This window comes from Carya illinoinensis, chromosome 15 (genome assembly GCF_018687715.1).
Source record: "Carya illinoinensis cultivar Pawnee chromosome 15, C.illinoinensisPawnee_v1, whole genome shotgun sequence".
Taxonomy (NCBI): Eukaryota; Viridiplantae; Streptophyta; class Magnoliopsida; order Fagales; family Juglandaceae; genus Carya; species Carya illinoinensis.
In genome coordinates this window covers 22352432-22371318 of record NC_056766.1, presented here as the reverse complement: position 1 = coordinate 22371318, position 18887 = coordinate 22352432, and the positions used below count along the sequence as shown (strand labels likewise).

The window sequence follows — 18887 nt, the reverse complement described above, 5'->3', positions numbered from 1 at the left end:
GGTGTGCGAGCTTTGTGTGTTTTCTTTAAAAAAAGTGGATACATTCAAGATTTATGAAAAAATTAATTTTTTCAATTTTTTTTGATAAAGAATGAGATATCATAAAACTGTATTTAACATTACTTTCTAATTTATGCTCTAAAAAAACTCAAATAATAATATTAAAAAAATGATTGGAAAATAAATAGACTTTGTACTCCACAATAGTCTCATCTTTTTTTTTTTTTTTTTTAATTTATACTTCAAATTATTAAAATTGTAAATTTATATATATTAAATCAATGCTTTTCAAAAACTTGAATCTTCAATCCAGACACAACCGTTGAAATGAAAAAATGCATGAAAATCAGAACGTAACCATGGTGTAAACTGCCATTTCCATTTGTTTCTAATTTTTTAAACTTTCTCCATTGCCAAACAGTGAGCAAATAAGGAAACAACGAATCCTGTGGCTGTACTGTTGAAATGCACACACACGAACATAAATTCTGTACCGGAGCGGCGACGTGTCCTAATAGCATATAAATACTCTGAAGTTTCGCCATTTTGACGCCTAGTATTACACCCCTGTTAGGGCGGGAACCCAAAATTTCACCTAAAAGACATGCCCGTAAGTCTCTCTGTCTCTGTCTCTCTCTCGCCCCTCTTGGTTCCTAGGGTTTCAACTTTCAATTTCAAACTCTTCTCTCTCCTTTTATCTTTGCTCCCTCTCGGAGGTTTCCTCCAGAACCGACAAAATTCTGGTGGGTGTGGGGGAAAAAGGGGTGGGGGGGTTATTTTTGGCTCTTCTTCACGCTGCTTTCTTTCTCAGGAACCAAAGATGAGCCTCCGTAAGGGCTCCAAGGTTTGGGCCGAGGACAGAGATTTGGCCTGGGTGCCCGCTGAAGCTATAGAATTTGTTGGCAAACAAGTTCGAGTCCTAACCGCTTCGGGAAAGAAGGTGAAAATTTTGTTTTTCTCGGAGGATGTATTTTCTAACGGAATTGTGAAATTCGTGTGGTTTTTGGACTTACTTTCTTGAATGGTTTCTGTAGGTCTTGGCTTCTCCGGAGAAGTTATTTCCGAGGGATGCGGATGAGGAGGACCATGGTGGAGTGGACGACATGACCAAGTTGACCTATTTGAATGAGCCTGGGGTGCTTTACAATCTCCAGAGGAGATATTCACTTAATGACATATATGTGAGTCGTAATAGTCTCAATACTGGGGTGTTAATGCCAGTTGCAAGATGGGGCTTGGTTACTTTAATGGCCAAGTCTAGTTAATTGTGGATTTGTTGGTCATTGCGCCTTTAATGCAATTTGTATGTATTGGTTAAATAGATGCTGATAAATGCTCGAATTCAAGTTCTTCGACTTAAAGTGACAGAAAAAAGGCGAAATTTTCAAGTAGATTGGATTAAAATATAGTCAAAATCAGGGTCTGAAGTCTGAGTTGGTTTCTGACATGGCAGATCGGCATTTTTCCATTTCCATTTTGAGTTATGGATGTGATTAATGCTGTAATGTCTTCTACTCTTGCCTATTAATCTCTATTGTTGGTTATAGCGACGTTTACCAGTCCTTCATTTCTTTGAGTACTTTTTAAATAGCAAAACTCTTTAGTCGTGAAATCTAGTAAATTCTGATTTGGCATGCCAAGTTGGTGTTCTTGTATTTTAATTTTTGGCTTACAGACAACCATGTGTAGAAGAAAGCTCTTTTCCTTGTCAAAATTCTGTTGTGCATAGATATGCGTGTATTAGCTAATAATGTCTTCCTCTCTCAATTTAGTCATCTTAAGTAGTTAGATCATTAGCATCCGGTCTCCAAAAATTGTTTTTTAGCTAAATTTTGACAAAAATGTCTTAAAACAACTTCACATCACATTCTGTTTTTTAGGGAAAAGTTTTAGGATTGCTACAGTGACTTTGGAGAGCCATTGTAGCAATCCCAAATATTAATTTTTACGTATTTTATTTAAACATTCGATAAAAAGAATAAATAAAAAAATAATTAGATGGAGTGTGGAAAGATTTAGGGAACGAGATGTATGATGTATTTGAATAGTGGTTTGCTAAAATAGAAAAACTGGATTTGATAGTTAAAAGTTTGGTGAAATTTTAGGAATGGGATGTGAATGCTGATATGATTGCCAGGGCTGACACTTCTTATTTATGGCTAAAATAATGGAAGTGCTTTTTCTGGTTGTCAGGCATGGCATTTTGTCCTTCCTGATTGGTAAATGACTAAAAAAATAAAATAATATTGAAGACCGAATATCTTTCAAGTTTAATTATAATAATTCAGAGCACTCATAAAAAAAATTTATAATACTTCAGAGCAGGGGAGGACCTAATATAAAGATAATCCTCCCCACCCCCCCACCCCCCCAAATAAAAAAAAAATCTCACTTAGTACTTTTTTTTACCAGACTTAGTACTTAGTTGTCTAGGTTTCTTTTAGTTTTTCAACAATTTTTTCATACTTACACCTATTTTTTGTCATTAATAAAATCTCACATTTTCATTTTTTCACATCTCATAAGAGGCAAGAAAATATCCTGGTCTCTTTTTATAAGCTATTTGGTAAATTTACAACCTCATTTTTCTATTTATTTTTTGCACTTTTCTTTTCAAGTCTTCCAGTAGCTATCTTATTAATTTGGATTAGTTTTGTTAGTAAGTACATATATACTACCTTGGAGTTAACAATTAGGAGTGAAGGCAAAGATATAACCACATAGCTAATTTTTATCTTTTGTTTCAACAAATCTCACATAGCTATTTCTATCTTAATTTTTTTATCGTTCACTTGAATCTGATGGGGCTCAAGTGAGAGGTTAGATTGGCTGCTTTAATAGTTTAGTTTGTCCCTTGATAGCTACCTTATATGGTTAATGTTAAATGTCGGTTACACACTTTGCTACCTAAAATGTCTGTTACTGTTCACCCATACATACGACACACTTTGCTAATTCCCACCCCCCCCGCGTGCGTGTGCGCATCAAATCCTATTTCTGTCCATGCTTCAAAGTACTCAAAATATATATATATATATATATAATACTTCAGAGTCCAGATTTAGTAGATCATCATCTTTTTTAACTGCAATTTAATTCTTATTAGCTATTTTACTGGATTTTTGTATTTGGGTAAAGTGAGCAATATCATTTCATCAATTATGCGATGGTACAATCATCAAGAAAAAGACCATTGTTGTAAGACATAAACACAAGGGGATTCTGACACATCATCCCCTCTAAAAAAAGGTTAACAGCACTCATCTGATGCTTCTAGTCTGCAGCCTGATATATCTCAATATAATTTGTAGTTTTGTAAAGTGATTGATTTATGAGAGAACATCATCTTGCAGTTTCAGATGCTGTTACTTCAGATGAATAAGTGGAAGTTTCATTTTTTGAACTGAGATGTGAATTATTTATTTCTTTTGATAGACGTACACAGGGAGCATTCTGATTGCTGTGAACCCGTTCACAAAGTTGCCCCACTTGTACAATGTTCATATGATGGAGCAGTATAAAGGGGCTCCATTTGGAGAGCTAAGCCCTCATGTTTTTGCTGTGGCTGATGCATCATATAGGTTTGTTACTTTTTTTTTTTTTTTTTGGGTAGGTATAGGTTTGTTACTTCTAATGTTGTATAAACTGAGTGGTGATCTCTGATAGATTTTGCTGTATTTTTTTATGCCTTGTTGGTTATATGTTGTAGAGCAATGATGTATGACAATAAAAGCCAATCTATACTGGTTAGTGGAGAAAGTGGGGCTGGAAAGACTGAGACTACGAAATTGATTATGCAATATCTTACTTATGTGGGTGGTCGTGCTGCTGGAGATGACCGAACAGTTGAGCAGCAAGTTCTTGAAGTAAGAGTTATCCTTGTGTCAAATGAATTAGCAAGCATAGCCGTTGTTTATAATTTTCGTTAGCATAATTTCATTTATTTGTTGGTTGGTAGAGTACTTTTGGTCACTGCATATAAAAATTGATAGCTAAGAAGTTATGGCTAGGTTGCCAGGGACTTTGTATATAATGGCCCAATTTGTCTTGAACCTTTGTTGAACCTGGAGTGGGTCCCATTTGCTTGTGATAAGTGACTGGCCACTTTTTTCTCTTAACATTTTTGAAATTGTGGTGTTCTGCACTTTTTGATTTCAACATGTCCTGATTCCACTTTCTGCATGATTCAGTCAAATCCACTCTTGGAGGCATTTGGGAATGCGAGGACTGTGAGAAATGACAATTCAAGGTGGTTTTTATTCCTTTTCCCCTCAAATGTTACTCATTTTTCACCAAGTTGCAGCTCTAAATTGCTTGCCATCATATGGTGTTTCTCCATTCCATCTCGAACAAACTAAGAAATGAGCTTGATATTCACCATTTAATCATATTCCGTTTGAAGATCGTAAAAGGATCTTATTAATTAGTGATTTCTTTATTGATTTGCATTCATCCAAAATGTTGCATTGTGATAAAATGCTTTATATGTTAGTATTTCATTTCTATTTTCCTTTATATCAAGTCGTAAATTTTTATAACTATTATTGGTGAGGAATGTTAGTTGCCTGGATGATGTATTTGTCTAAGGGAGGTATAATAACTTTGATAAAGAACACTCTCAAACCTACCCACCTACTTTATGTCTCTATTTCCCTTCTTGCAAATTGCATTAAGAAGTTTCAAAGAGATTTTTCATGGGTTGGTGAGGAGGAGCTGAAATTTATCTAGTGAATTGGCCCAAGTTGTGCTTCCCAATCTTTGAGGATGGGTTGAGTTTCAGGAAATTAATGACATTCAATTGAGTGTTGTTGGAAAAGTGTCTATGACAATGTGCCAATGAGAGAGTTGATGGAGAGCAATGATCTATATGAAATATAATAGTGCATGGGGTGGATAGAGCTCTAATGAGGTGAATGGGCCCTATGGGGTTGGGCCATGAAAATATCCGAAGGAGCTTGGGGGGAGTTTTCACAGCATACTATATACGAGGTAGGTGATGGATCAAGATGATGCTTTATATGATATCGGGTGTAGAGATCAGCCTCTTAAAGGGCTTTTCTGGATATATTATGCATTAGTAAATCCTTTTGAGAACCTTGGTAAAGGCCTTGGGCTAGCGAGTATGCTCCTTGTAGGTCTAAGTTTCAAATCCCTTTGGATGCAAACAATCTCTAGTGGCCATTGAACTGTGAGATTTTCTCATTGAATTACCTGAGGTGCACTTGTGGGAAACTCCTTGCTGATAGCCTGTGCACTCTCGGGATTAGTTAGGACGTTATTTCACACGTGGATGTGGATTATAATCTTCAGTTGGTGCATAAGGAGGCTAAGGTGGATCCAAAGCTGCTACGTACCTTGTCCCCTTAGCTTGCTAAGGGCGGTTCATCGGATTGGGTGACTTAGAAAGTTAAGGATATTCAAGATTGTGTGGGGATTTCTTATGAAGAGTTTGAGGAGTAATTCAGGGCATTACTCATCGCTATTGAGGTGGGCCGATTTCTATCCCCTAAATCCGCTTTGAGGGAAAATCTAGAACTGAAGCATCTTACTTGTTTGATTAATTATAATGGGCGGGAGGGGAGTATCAATAGAGGAAGATCTAGGGGAAAGGCTGTTTCTTCCCATGAAGCCTAGAAACATTTCTTGGAATATTTGGGGTCTTAATGATCCCAATAAGTGTCTTTGGGTTAGGAATCTCTTACGCCAGTGGAAATTGGATATTTTTTGTTTGCAGGAAACAAAGCTTGAATTTATTGATCGAAGCATCACTACTAGTATTTGGGGTTGTTCGTTTGTGAATTGGGTGTATCTTGCCTCTATTGGTGTGTCTGGGGGTATTCTCATTATGTAGGACTTGAGAGTGATTGAGGTTATTGAGGAATGTATTGGGAACTATATGTTGGCTTGTTATTTTAAAATGTGGCAGATGGCTTTATTTGGAGTTTTGTGGGTGTGTATGGGCCAGGTGTGGACAAGTATAGGAAGGATTTATGGGATGAGCTTGCTGGTGGACCTTACCGTGGTATATTGGTGGTGATTTTAATATCACTCGATTCCCTAGTGAAAGATAAGGACAAGTTTGACTTAGCCCTACAATGAAGGAGTTTTCTGAATTTATTTTTGAAATGGATTTGGTGGATCTACCTCTTGTTGGTGGCTTGCACACTTGGTCCAATAATCGGGTTTGGCCCTGTTTGGATTGGTTTTGGTGTCTCCTTCATGGGAGTCTCATTATTCTACTTTGCTCCATAAAAGATTGGATAGAGCTTGTTCGCGGATCATTTCCCTATTGTTCTAGATTCTGGAGCATTCACGAGGGTAAAAGATGCTTCAAGTTTGAAAATATGTGGTTGAAAGTTGATGGTTTTGTGGAAAAAGTTAGATTGTGGCGGTCTTTGTATCATTTAGAGGGTTCACCAAGGTTTATACTGTCCAGGAAATTGAAAGCTTTTGAAGAGGGATTTGAAGATGTGGAATGCTGAGGTGTTTGGACATCTTGATAGTAAAAAATGGACCCTTATGGAAGAGCTAAAGGATTTGGAAGAAAGGGAGGTGGGCACTCCTCTTTCGGTGGAGGACTCTTGTAAGAAATCATCTATCACTTTGGAGCTGAAAAAGGTGCTTTTAATGGAAGAAATCTCGTGGTGACAAAAGTCACGGACCCTTTGGTTAAAAGAAGGGGACTGTTGTACTAAAGTTTTCCATAGTGTGGCTAATTCTCATTGTAGGAATACTTATAAAAAATAAATAAATTTTCATTGTTGGAATAATGCCATTGAAATGCTTCAGGTGGATGGACATATGTGTACTGATCATGATGTAATCAAGGGTCATATTGTCAAGTTTTATGAAGATCTTTCTAAATTCTCTTGGAGACCCAAACTTGATGGTTTGCCTTTTGAGTATATTGATCAGTCAAGTTCTAGTTGGTTGGACAGACCTTTTGAGGCAGATGAGGTTTTCTAGATGATGTGTGCGATGGCTAAGGATAAAGCTTCTGGTCCGGATGGGCTCTCCTATGGCTTTCTATCATGATTGTTGGGATGTGGTTGGTGAGGATATTTTGAAGATGTTTCTTTATACCCTTGGCAAGTTTGAAAAAAGTATTAATGCGTCCTTTATTGTTCTTATTCCCAAGAAAGTTGGGGCTGTGGAGGTGAAGGACTTTCGGCCTATTAGTCTTATTAATGGGGTGTATAAGATCATTTCTAAGGTGCTTGTGAATCGCATGAGTACGTTTAAAAGTAGTTTTATTTCAAAATCTCAAAATGCTTTTGTGAAGGGGTGACAAATCTTGGATTTGGTATTGATTGCTAATGAATGCCTTGATTGGAGAATTAAGTAGGGTTCACTTGGGCTCTTGTGCAAGTTAGATATGGAGAAGGCTTACGATCACGTAAATTGGGATTTTGTGTTATTGGGAGGTGCAGTTTTGGGGCTAGATGAATTTCTTGGATTAGGCATTGCATATCTACTGTTCATTTTTGTTTTGGTGAATGGAGCTATGGAAGGTTTATTTAATAGCTCTAGGGGATTAAGACAAGGAGATCCCCTCTCCCCTTTTCTGTTTGTTATTGTTATGGATGCATTGAGTCGCTTGTTGGGAGTGGCAGTGAATGGAGGTATTCTTGCTGGTTTTTCAGTGGGAGGTGTTAATATTTCTTACCTTCTCTTTGCTTATGGCACTTTACTTTTTTGTGAGCTGGACTGTGGTCAAATGCAATATTTGAGGGCTGTATTACTTTGCTTCGAAGCTGTCTCGGGCCTGAAAGTGAATCTCTTGAAGTCTGAAATGGTTCCAATATCTTGGGCTGTAAGGTTGCTTTGTTACTACTATTCACAAACTGCTTTCATTGAGAACAGTTGTGTTCCCAAACAGGCCCTAAATGATTGAGCAAAAATTGTGAAATATATTGGATCAGTCATGTTATCCCTGGATGATATTTCATTCGATATGGTATTATTATATCCTTCCATTCGTTAACGTTGTCTGCCATTATTTATACTAAACCCATAATAATTATTTTTTTACTTCATTTTGATTATTTTCCATGGCAGTCGCTTTGGCAAGTTTGTTGAAATCCAGTTTGATGCAAGTGGTAGAATATCAGGTGCTGCGATCAGAACTTACCTTTTGGAACGGTCCCGTGTTGTTCAGATCACAGATCCTGAAAGGAATTATCACTGCTTCTATCAGCTGTGTGCATCTGGAAGGGTGATCCCTCTCTCTCTCTCTCTCTCTCTCTCTATCCTTCTCTACATGCCCATACTGTACTTATGTATATGTTAATATTATCTTAAAGTGTGCATGGTTTTGCTTATGCCTTTTTTGAGTTGTGTTTTTGATGGTCTAATCTTCTTCTACTTCGATTTTCCAAGTCATGGACATTGTCTTGAGATGTATCTTTAATTCTAGGATGCAGAGAAGTATAAGTTAGATCATCCAAGCCACTTTCACTACTTAAATCAAAGCAAGACCTTTGAGCTAGATGGTGTGAGCAGCTTAGAGGAATACATGAAGACCAGGAGGGCCATGGACATTGTTGGTATAAGTTATGAAGATCAGGTTTGAAAAATTATATGTAGCATGGTTCTTATAATTGCATAATTATTTCTCCCTTTGAGATTATATTTTTTTGATAGTTAATAAGAGAATTTCATTCCAAGTAAATAGGCATAGTCCTAGTACACAGGATGTATACAAGTGAGTACACCTAAATACAAGCTAAAACAAAACACAACTAAAGCAAAACATTTCAAATGTTCCCATCCCTTACAAGATTCTTCACCCAAAAACTTTAAGTGCTAAAGAAAAACTCCGAGTTCCCCCATAGAACATTCACAATCTTCAAAACACCTCCCATTCCTCTCCAACCATAGGCACCAAAATAAACACAAGGGGATCATACTCCACACTGCTGCACTGCCTCTACTCCCCACTAGACCTTGCCAGCAAGCCAAGAAATCCACCACATGCATAGGCATTACCCAAGCAATACCTACCCTTGCAAAAATCTCATTCCACAACTCATTCCACAACGTCGTCACCACGTCACAATGAAGAAAAAGATGGTTAACAGATTCACCATCCTTCTTACACGTATAACACCAATCAACCACCAATAAACCTCTCTTCTTCAAATTATCCGTGGTTAATATTTTCCCAAGAGACACCAGCCAACAAAAGAAAGCAAACTTGCTAGGCACCTTTGCCCTCCAAATACAATTCCAGGGATAGTCTTTAGCTCCCTGACTAGTTAACACCTTGTAAAAAGATTTAACTGAAAATCTGGAGTTATTAGCTTTCACCCACAGCAGACTATCCTCCCTATTCTGATCAATCTTCATGTCATATATTTCACTGAAAATATATTGTTTGTTTATTTTCTTAATTTTTATCCTTTAATGTCCATTATTAGGAAGCTATATTTTGCACCTTGGCTGCAATTCTCCACTTAGGGAACATTGAGTTTTCTCCTGGAAAGGAGCATGACTCTTCTGTCATAAAGGATCAGAAATCTAGCTTTCATATGCAGATGGCAGCTAATCTTTTCAGGTTGGTGATTTACAAGAGAATGGGAAATGTTTTTTGCTTGAATCAGTGTTGACCAGACCGAGTGGTTAATTACCATTCCAGGATCTGACTTTTATTATTAATTGGAATTTTTAAATCCTTTGGAGCTTTTACAGATCTCTTTTTCTTATTTGTTGAGGGACGGTTTCAGAGGCAGAAGATATGAATGATATCCAAGTGAAAATATGGAGAGGTTTCGAGAGAATGAGTTGGTTTTATTGATAAGTGACTGGCCTCAATTATTGGGATCGTGGTTTTATGAGCAAGAAATATGGTTTTATGAGCAAGAAATATGGATATTGTTCTGTAATTGTATGTTAAAATCCCTTGAGTGACACAGGATTTTGGAGTAACCAATGGATAAGTTAGTCATTATGTGGAACACACAAGCATTGGTCACCATTTTGGGTTGTGAACCATAGCACGCTGAGTTGGGGACTAGAGTGATTCTTTCTTGCAATGTAATAACCCTGGAGTTCGATAGATGCTTTTGGTCTTGTTTCTAAGTGAACCTCTTGAATCAGGTGTGATGTGAACCTCTTGCTAGCTACACTTTGTACTCGTTCAATTCAAACTCGTGAAGGAAGTATTGTTAAAGCGCTTGACTGTAATTCTGCTGTTGCTAGTCGGGATGCATTGGCAAAAACTGTTTATGCTCGGCTGTTTGATTGGTATGCTTTTATTTACTGCACAATCAAGAACCATTTCTGTAATTTATGCAAATGTTTTTTTGGATATGGAATCTATTACTAATTTTGATATTCCTTTCAGGCTTGTTGATAATATCAACAGGTCTGTTGGGCAAGACCTGAATTCCCGAGTGCAAATTGGAGTATTGGACATCTACGGGTTTGAATGCTTTAAGGATAACAGGTAATTATTAACATATTTGAGCTTTGTTTGAGTTGTTTTCCTGTAACAACAAAGGCTTCGTTTGGGCGCATCTTAATTTATTATTGAATGCCGGTATGTTATTTGATTGGCTTGGTCTCTTGATTATTCTCGACCATGTAGGAGGTCTGGTAACAGCTTCTAGTACTAGCTTTCAGTGATATTGTCTCTAGGATGTTCTGTGTGTAAAGTGTATAGTTGCGTGCATTGGCTGCCATTTTCCTGCCCCTTTATATTTTTACTAGTCCTATTTTTGGCCAAACACTCAATACACTATATTTTCATTTCCCTTATAATTTTTTTAAATGAAAAATTAGCAAAGTAGAGTGATCAACAATGCAAGCCAGATAAGAATTCGTACTCCTTGGACCTGGGCAAATACCACCATAGCAAGGACTATGTTGACCCACTGCCAGTACCACTTCGAATTTTACCGAACTCAGGGTGTTGTTCTGGTGCCGACCCCTCATTGCCTATTCATTTCCACATGTTCTACATCTAAATCACGGTCACTGCTGTCATTGGTTTCAAGGGACGTAGTCCTTGTGGCAGTGTTGGGCTTCTGATATCTTGGGTAAAGTCCCATCAATGCTTTCTAGTTCCTCACCTAATTTTCCTCTCTTCCAGCCACCCTCCTGCACTTGAATTGAAGCTAAGAGAAGTGCCACCAACCCTTGATTTGAGACCTTTTATTATGGTGCTTGTGATAGTGATGAGAACAATTTAGAATATGTTCAAATAGAGAATTTTTTAGTGTAGTTTTTTGTGTATTTGTGAAAGTGTTGGGTTCGTAGAGAATGGCTGGGAAGAAGATTTTTGCAAGATTTGTTTTTGTTCATGAATAAGGGCTATAGAAGAGATTATTTCTTTTGTGAGATCATTTTGTTTTCATGTCTAAACATGTTTGGATGGAAAATGTTTTTTTCCTTCTAAATTTAGAAAACACGATTTTGTTTTTAATAATCCACACATGCCCTCTAACTTTTATCCTTATCCATTATTTTCTTCCAATTTTTAGTCCCTATAATCCCCTACCCTCATTTCTTATAGTTTAGAAGAGGTGGAAGAAAATATTACGCTATATTTTTTAAGACCGATAATAAGGTGGTGCAGTCAGTTAATAAATAACAGGGAAACCAGGTGCAAGTTTTTTGTAAGTTTGAATGAAATAGATAAATATTTCATGTTGGTTCAAAGTTCATGAAGGTTTACTGTGATTTGACAAAGATATACAAGAAACACAGTTATGAAAGATCTATATAAAAAAACTGCGTGGCAAAAGGGGATTGGAGGACATCTCTATAACTGTTGTATGGATGATTATTTTGAGTTCTTTAATATGCAAATATACTACCCCTTTGTGGCTCCTGGAAACTAAATTTATGGAGGCTCTAAAAAGTTAACTGCAAAATGTTTGTAAGACCTTTCTGACTAGTGCTGCATTGAAAGATAAATGTTCACTTGGTGGTTTTCTGTTGTAATCGGAAGCTTGAGAGCTTTGGCATTTTGTCCTTCCGGTGATGATGCTTGGGATTTTTGGTTGCTCCAAAAGAGAGATTGAAAGGTAATATGAATGCGTTTTGGCTGCTGCCCTGTTGTCTTGCTTGAGCAGGAGCAGCAGTTGTAATTTTTTGGGGCATGAAACTTCCCACAGCATAGTCTCAAGCTTCTGATTTTGATATCATTTTCCAGCTGAATTCTTAGTTATCTCTAAATTATATTCCTTTATAAATGCTCCACTTTCATAGTTTTGTGGAATATCTAGAGAAAGCTTCACAAAGGATTTGAAAATTTTCCTAGAATTACCATTGCATTACATAAATGAAATAAAAGAAAGATTTGCTACAGAGATGCCTTTTAGAGGTTATAGCCATGCGGCTTGAATTTGATGCTAAAGTGTTATGACCCAAGGAGTTTGTCAGATCTTGGCTTATACTCCATAAGCTTGAGTCAAATGTTACAATTAGTGCCTTTTGGAATTATTTTAAAGGATAAGGATTTCTCCCTCCTAGGTCGTGAGATCCTTTTCATCACCTATATTCTATTCGGTATATTACAATGTCGCTTCCGTAAATTGTAGACATACTTGTCAAGCCATTTTGTTGTAGGTGGCATGGCTGAACTCCCACACTTTTTGTGTGGGAACTTGGCTTTGGTACCATTTGTAATGATTTGAGGAAAGTCCAAGCTTCATCTAGGCAATGTGGGATCTCGTTCACCTACTCCTCCATTCAGTCTGGAGTATTATAAGAAGAGAGAGATTTGGATCCCCTAGAGTAGGAGAGAGAGAGACACATAAAGTGGTTCCACAACACTTATGGCTGCTCTAGTGAATTTCTCGGGTAACATTAAATTCTCAATAAACATTGTGGGACCCACCTTTTGTGTCTGTCACTCTCCTACTTTGTGCCCATAGTTTGGGTAGGAACTCCAGGGGATCCAAATCCAAAAGAGATATCCAGCCTCTGTATTTGTTTTCTGGAGGTGGATGATATTATTCAATCCAATTCGTCTGTGTTGTTTGCTAGTACTGTTGAATATTGTTTGTTTGCTAGTGTATTGGATATAGTTGCAGGGTGGTTTTATGACATTTTTTTCCAAAGCATGAATATCTGTTGTTTTTTTTTTTGTTTAAACAGAATGGTCAATTGTACATACTTTTGCTATATTTATTTTATGTGTGCTTGATTTGGTTGGTGTTTGCACTTGGGTGATTATTCAAATTCTGGTTGGACTTGTTCAGTGCACTTTATCATTTTTAATCTTCTTTTGCATTGGATTAAATCTTGTTGTATCCTCCTTTTTGCTGATTGATTAACACTTCTTCCCTCAGTTTTGAGCAATTTTGCATTAATTTTGCAAACGAAAAGCTTCAGCAACATTTCAATGAGGTGTGTAGTGATGTTCTGTGAAGTGCTTAATAGATGTACATATACATACAACTGGTCCGTTGGGAGTCAGTATTTCCAAGATGATGCTTTGTTGACTTATTTTTTTCCCATTGTCTAGCATGTTTTCAAAATGGAGCAGGAGGAATATAGCAAAGAAGAAATTAATTGGAGCTACATTGAATTTATAGACAACCAAGATGTTTTAGATTTGATCGAGAAGGTAAGACCCCCCGAAATATTGATATATTCTTTTGTCGTTTCTTGTTCTGTTTTCCTGTTTACTTTCAGTATCATGCAGGTATTTATATAAGGTCTATGTATAGGGGACAGAGGCAAGCTTGCATTTGATGCTGATTTAAATTGTTTGGTGTTGCATATTAATATTTTGTTTGATTGTTCTCTCTTTTTTCCTTTGATATGGCTTCAATTTTAGTTACTCATAGGCCTTATGCTATTTTATACACATTTGCAGAAACCTATTGGGATGATTGCTCTCTTGGATGAAGCTTGGTACAGTTTGATTTCTATATAAATTGGTGCGTCTTGCTTTATAAATAGTGTATTTGCACTTAAAGCTTATCCTGATTTTTTAATTTTTGCAGCATGTTCCCAAAATCAACTCATGAAACATTTTCAACAAAGTTATTTCAGAATTTTCGGGCCCATCTAAGGTTGGAAAAGGCAAAATTTTCCGAGACAGATTTTACCATATCACATTATGCTGGAAAGGCATGTCATATGTCACGGTATTTCTACAATTAGTCTTGTGATATAGAGAATCTTAACAAAGATTCACCCAGTTTTTTATTTTATTTTTTCCTGTAGGTTACCTATCACACAGATACTTTTTTAGATAAAAACCGTGATTATGTTGTGGTGGAACATTGCAATCTATTGTCTTCTTCCAAATGCCCCTTTGTTGCTGGTCTTTTCCCTTCACTGCCAGAGGAATCATCAAGATCCTCATATAAATTTTCCTCTGTGGCCTCCAGATTTAAGGTATCCTAATTTGTATCTATGTTTAACCTTTATACTTATAAAAAAAATGTTTAACCTTTACTGTCTGCATATGATTTTGATTAGGTAACAGTACGAGAATACAGTAGACAGTGGAGATTTTTAGGCTATATGTTTACTTCTTTGTAGTTTTAGGTTGCAAGGTGCCTAGATCCATTATACTAACCAAAAAAAACCAGCATTTGTTGGATTTTGTTTCTGTGATGACTACAAGGCCGAGGTATCATGCTTATTTTTTCTGTTTATATTTTTTGTTCCAAAAGAAGGAAATAATACTGCATTTTGTCTACGTCTATCTTCAATCTACATGGCCAATCTTTTGTTGATTGAATGGATTTATTTTCCATTTTTTTGTCTTTCTAGCAACAACTCCAAGCACTCATGGAAACCCTCAGCTCAACAGAGCCTCACTACATTCGTTGTGTGAAGCCAAACTCCTTGAATCGGCCTCAAAAGTTTGAGAATCTGAGTATCTTACACCAATTACGTTGTGGGGTTAGTAACACTGAACTTCTACCTGCTTTTACTGAAATTGTTTGCATTGATTAACTGCATATAAGCGTCCATGTAGTCATTCGTTTGTTCATTTTGCATGGCAGTTGTATTGTGTGGTTCCACATTTTGTATCGATTAGTTACATTACTTATTTTTTTCTCCTGTATACGTTCTGTTTACATGAGCTATGCGTGTAGTGGTCATTACTTATTTTTTTACGCTTACCTCTGCTTATCCTCCATTGTGGTGGCCATTATTGTTACAGTTTTTTTCCATTTAAATTTTAATAGTTAATAGAAAATTGGTGTTTTCCTGGTAAATGAAGAGTTATCGTTGTACTTGAGTTAGTTGCATGACTGGTAAAGAGTGCCAACTTAATTTACTCCTTGTATTGGGGTTGTCCCCTTTTTTCAATTAATACACCTTTATCTTACCTTTAAAAAATTAGACTCATAACTGAAAAACTAGCAGCTTAAACTTCGTCAAGAAAGCGAATGTGCTTGAGTTGAAATATGAATTTGGCAAGATTCTCATCTTTGTTTTAGTAACATTTGTTCTCTATCAATAGTTTAGCATTTTCTCCCAAAATGAAGAGAGTAGTATGATTACCTAGTGCCGGTCTGATCTTGTCTTTGTCTTCAATGTACATCAGTCTTGTGGCTTACTTGTGTTGGACAACAATTCTTTGTGCTTTGTGTTTAGTTTGTATGATTTATTTAGTAAATGTTTGTGTTCAATTACTAATCTAAAAGCTTAAATTACTAGGAACGAGTTTAATGTATTAATCATTATTCTTACAATTCTCTATCCCCTCAATCCCCAGATCACATGACTTTTTTTAACTTTAATTAAAAAGCAGATTGGGTTAGGGAACTCATAATCATTCGTTTTGATACCATGTTATGTTATTACTAGTTTCAAAAGTTTAGATTGATAGAAAAAAGTGGTTTTAATAATATATTCAATATTGTAGCAATTTGTTCTTTGTGAAATACCTCATTAACTTATACCGATACAAGGTCCTTCAGAATGGGAGTATGGGAACTTTTCTGAGGGTGAGCTGAGGACGCTGTTGGTTTTGCAGTGGGCTAACAGGGAGGGGGAACCCTTTCCTCTTAACTGTATGCTTCCAGATTAGTCTAATGTTTCGAATTGGGTTCTGCAGACGATAAAGGAAATTCAATATTGTGTAGGGATGGAGTGTGAAGGTTTTGAGGAGCAATTTATGGCACTGCTTATAGCCATTGAATCTGGTCATGTTGATCTTAAAAAATCAGATTCTAAAAAGTAGAGGGAGCTAAAGAGGCTAATGTGGTCTCTTAATTATGAGGGCAGTGCAAGTCGAGAGAGAACTAAAGGGAAGGGAATAGTACATGTTTTATGAAGCCTAAAATTGTTTCTTGGAATGTCCGAGGGCTTAACAAGTTAAATAAATGCTTTCGTATAAAAAATTTTCTTCGTGAGTGGAGGGCAGACATCATATGCCTACAGGAAACTAAATTGAAATATGTTACAAGAAGAATTGTTAGAAGTATATGGAGCTGTACATATGTGGATTGGGCTTATCTTACAGTTGGTGGGGCTTCGGGAGGTGTATTAGTGATGTGGGATAGAAGAGTGGTGGAGAGAATGGAGGACTTTATAGGGAAGTACACAGTGGCATGTTCTTTTAGAAGTGTGGAAGATAACTTTACGTGGGCCTTTGCTGGTATCTACAGGCCAAACTTGGACAGCAATAGAAGTATGTTATGGGAAGAATTAGCTGGAGTATATGGCTGGTGGGAATTACCATGGCGTATAGGTGGTGATTTTAATGTTGTAAGATTTCCAAGTGAATGCTTAGGAGATAGTAGAATGTGACCAGCAATGATAGAATTTTCTGAATTTATTTTCAACTTGAATCTGGTGGACATCCCTATTATGGGAAGGGCATTCACATGGTCAAAAAATCATGTGGTCTAGATTGGCCATTTTTAGTATCCTTGGATTGGGAAGCTCAATATCCGGAAGTATGTCAAAGGAGGCTATCTTGTCTATGCTCGCATCACCATTTCGCTTGATTGTGATGGTTTTTCAAATTCAAAAATATGTGGTTGAAGACTGAAGATTTTGTGGATAGGGTTCGGCAGTGGTGGTCCTCATATCAGTTTGATGGAACCCTTAGTTTCATTCTTGCAGGTAAACTAAAAGCTCTAAAAAATGACTTGAAGATTTAGAACACAGTCTTTTGGCAACATGGGGGAACGGAAGAAGTCCATATTGGAAGAGCTTCAGGAGCTAGAGAGGACATAGGAGGGCCGAGCTCTTTCCTTGGTAGAAATATCTTGAAAGTCAGGTGGTTACTGAATTAGAGAGGGTCATTTTGTTGGAAGAGATTTCTTGGCACAAAAAATCCAGAGCTTTGTGGTTGAAAGAATGGGATCGAAGTACAAAATTCTTTCATAGAGTGGCCAATTCTTACATGAGAACCAACATTATGGAGATGCTGAATATAGAGGGTGCATCATGTACCAAGTCCCCTTTAATTAGCGATCATGTTGTTGGTTTCTTTGAACAACAACATTTTGGGCAATATTACTTTGTTTTGAAGCGGTATCCGGCTTGAAAGCAAACTTTGATAAATCAGAATTGGTGCTTGTGCGCAATGTTCGTAACATCAGGCAGTTGGCTAGTATCCTTGGATGTAAGGTTTTGTCGCTTCCCATGAACTATCTTGGTCTTCCTTTGGGGGCAGTTGCAAGATCTATATCGATTTGGGATACAATGGTGGAGAAGATTGAACGCAGATTGGTAGGTTAGAAGAGATTATATCTCTCGAAAGGCGGTAGGATCACCCTTATGAAAAGTATTCTTTCTAATCTACTAATGTATTTTTTATCTGCTTTCCCAATTCTAGGAAGTGTGGTGAACCATATTGAGAAGCTGTATCATGACTTTCTTTGCGGTGGGATAGGAGAAGAATTCAAGTATCATCTAGTTAGGTGGGGTAAGGTATGTTCTCTAGTCTCTTCGGATGGGTTGGGTATTAAAAATTTGAGGATCTTCAATCGAGCCTGGCTTGGGAAGTGGTTGTGGAGATATAATACGGAATCGAAAGCCCTATGGGAGTTAGTGATTGATTGCAATTTGCAAATATGGGGCATGTGGGGGGATGGTGCACTAATGAGGTTCACGGGATTTATGGAGTGGGAGTTTGGAAACACATTCGAAGGGGGGGGTCTTTAAGTGGCATACGAGAATGGTGTTGGGTGATGGATCTAGATTAAAATTCTGGACTGATCTATGGTGTGGAGACCAAGCCTTAAAGGATTCCTTTCCAGCAGTCTTTAGGATCACAAGTGAGAAAGATGCATTAGTCGCTGATTGTATGGAGTTATTTGGGGACCTAATCCAATGGAACGTGAATTTCACTAGAGTCGCCCAAGATTGGGAAGTTGGTAGCATTGAGGAGTTCTTTGCTCTTCTATACACCACGAGGCTGAGAATCCAAGGAGTAGACAAGATGTGGTGGATTCCCACTGGCAAAGATACATTCTCAGTCCGCACTTTCAGTAAGTCTCTTACACAACCACAAAATACAGAATTCCCATGGAGAAAGATATGGAAAAACAAGGCGCTTCCCAAAGCAGTAGTTTTTTGTATGGACAACAACATTTGGTAAGATCTTGAGGACGGATAATTTACGAAGACGTGAGGTGATCATGGTAGATTGGTGTTGCATGTGTCAGAAAAATGGTGAAACTGTGGATCATTTAGTGTTGCATTGTGTGGTGGCTGGAATGTTATGGAATAAAGTGTTCTCCCACAAATTGCAGCGGTGTGGAAAATGGTCCCGATTTGTATCATGTGGTGCCTGTGGAAGGAGCAAAATGACCGGACATTTGAAGACAAGGAGTGCTCACTAGTAGAACTCTGCTTATTTTTTCTTGGCACTCTTTTTCTTTGGGCCACAGATGTAGATTTTCGTGACCTCGATTTTCATGATTGTCTTGTTTTTTATTACTTCTCTCTAATTAGGT

General features: G+C 37.2%; 1 protein-coding gene across 3 annotated transcripts in view; it reads left to right on the top strand.

Annotated features, from left to right (window-relative positions):
- The first annotated feature begins 451 nt into the window (after positions 1-451).
- Positions 452-18887, top strand: part of LOC122295991 (myosin-15) — a 45363-nt gene continuing 26927 nt past the window's right edge. For 2 of the 3 annotated variants that reach the window (XM_043105304.1, XM_043105303.1), the window contains exons 1-17: positions 452-610; positions 812-940; positions 1035-1181; positions 3436-3581; positions 3710-3866; positions 4191-4249; positions 8059-8215; positions 8417-8566; positions 9420-9556; positions 10099-10245; positions 10346-10447; positions 13299-13356; positions 13475-13576; positions 13829-13866; positions 13959-14085; positions 14182-14355; positions 14737-14868. In XM_043105304.1, the coding sequence (XP_042961238.1) occupies positions 605-610; positions 812-940; positions 1035-1181; positions 3436-3581; positions 3710-3866; positions 4191-4249; positions 8059-8215; positions 8417-8566; positions 9420-9556; positions 10099-10245; positions 10346-10447; positions 13299-13356; positions 13475-13576; positions 13829-13866; positions 13959-14085; positions 14182-14355; positions 14737-14868 (1968 nt within the window). In that variant the 5' untranslated portion in view covers positions 452-604. Of the gene's footprint in view, positions 611-722; positions 744-811; positions 941-1034; positions 1182-3435; positions 3582-3709; positions 3867-4190; positions 4250-8058; positions 8216-8416; positions 8567-9419; positions 9557-10098; positions 10246-10345; positions 10448-13298; positions 13357-13474; positions 13577-13828; positions 13867-13958; positions 14086-14181; positions 14356-14736; positions 14869-18887 lie in introns of those variants that run through there. The other variant, XM_043105305.1, reaches the window with a different exon arrangement.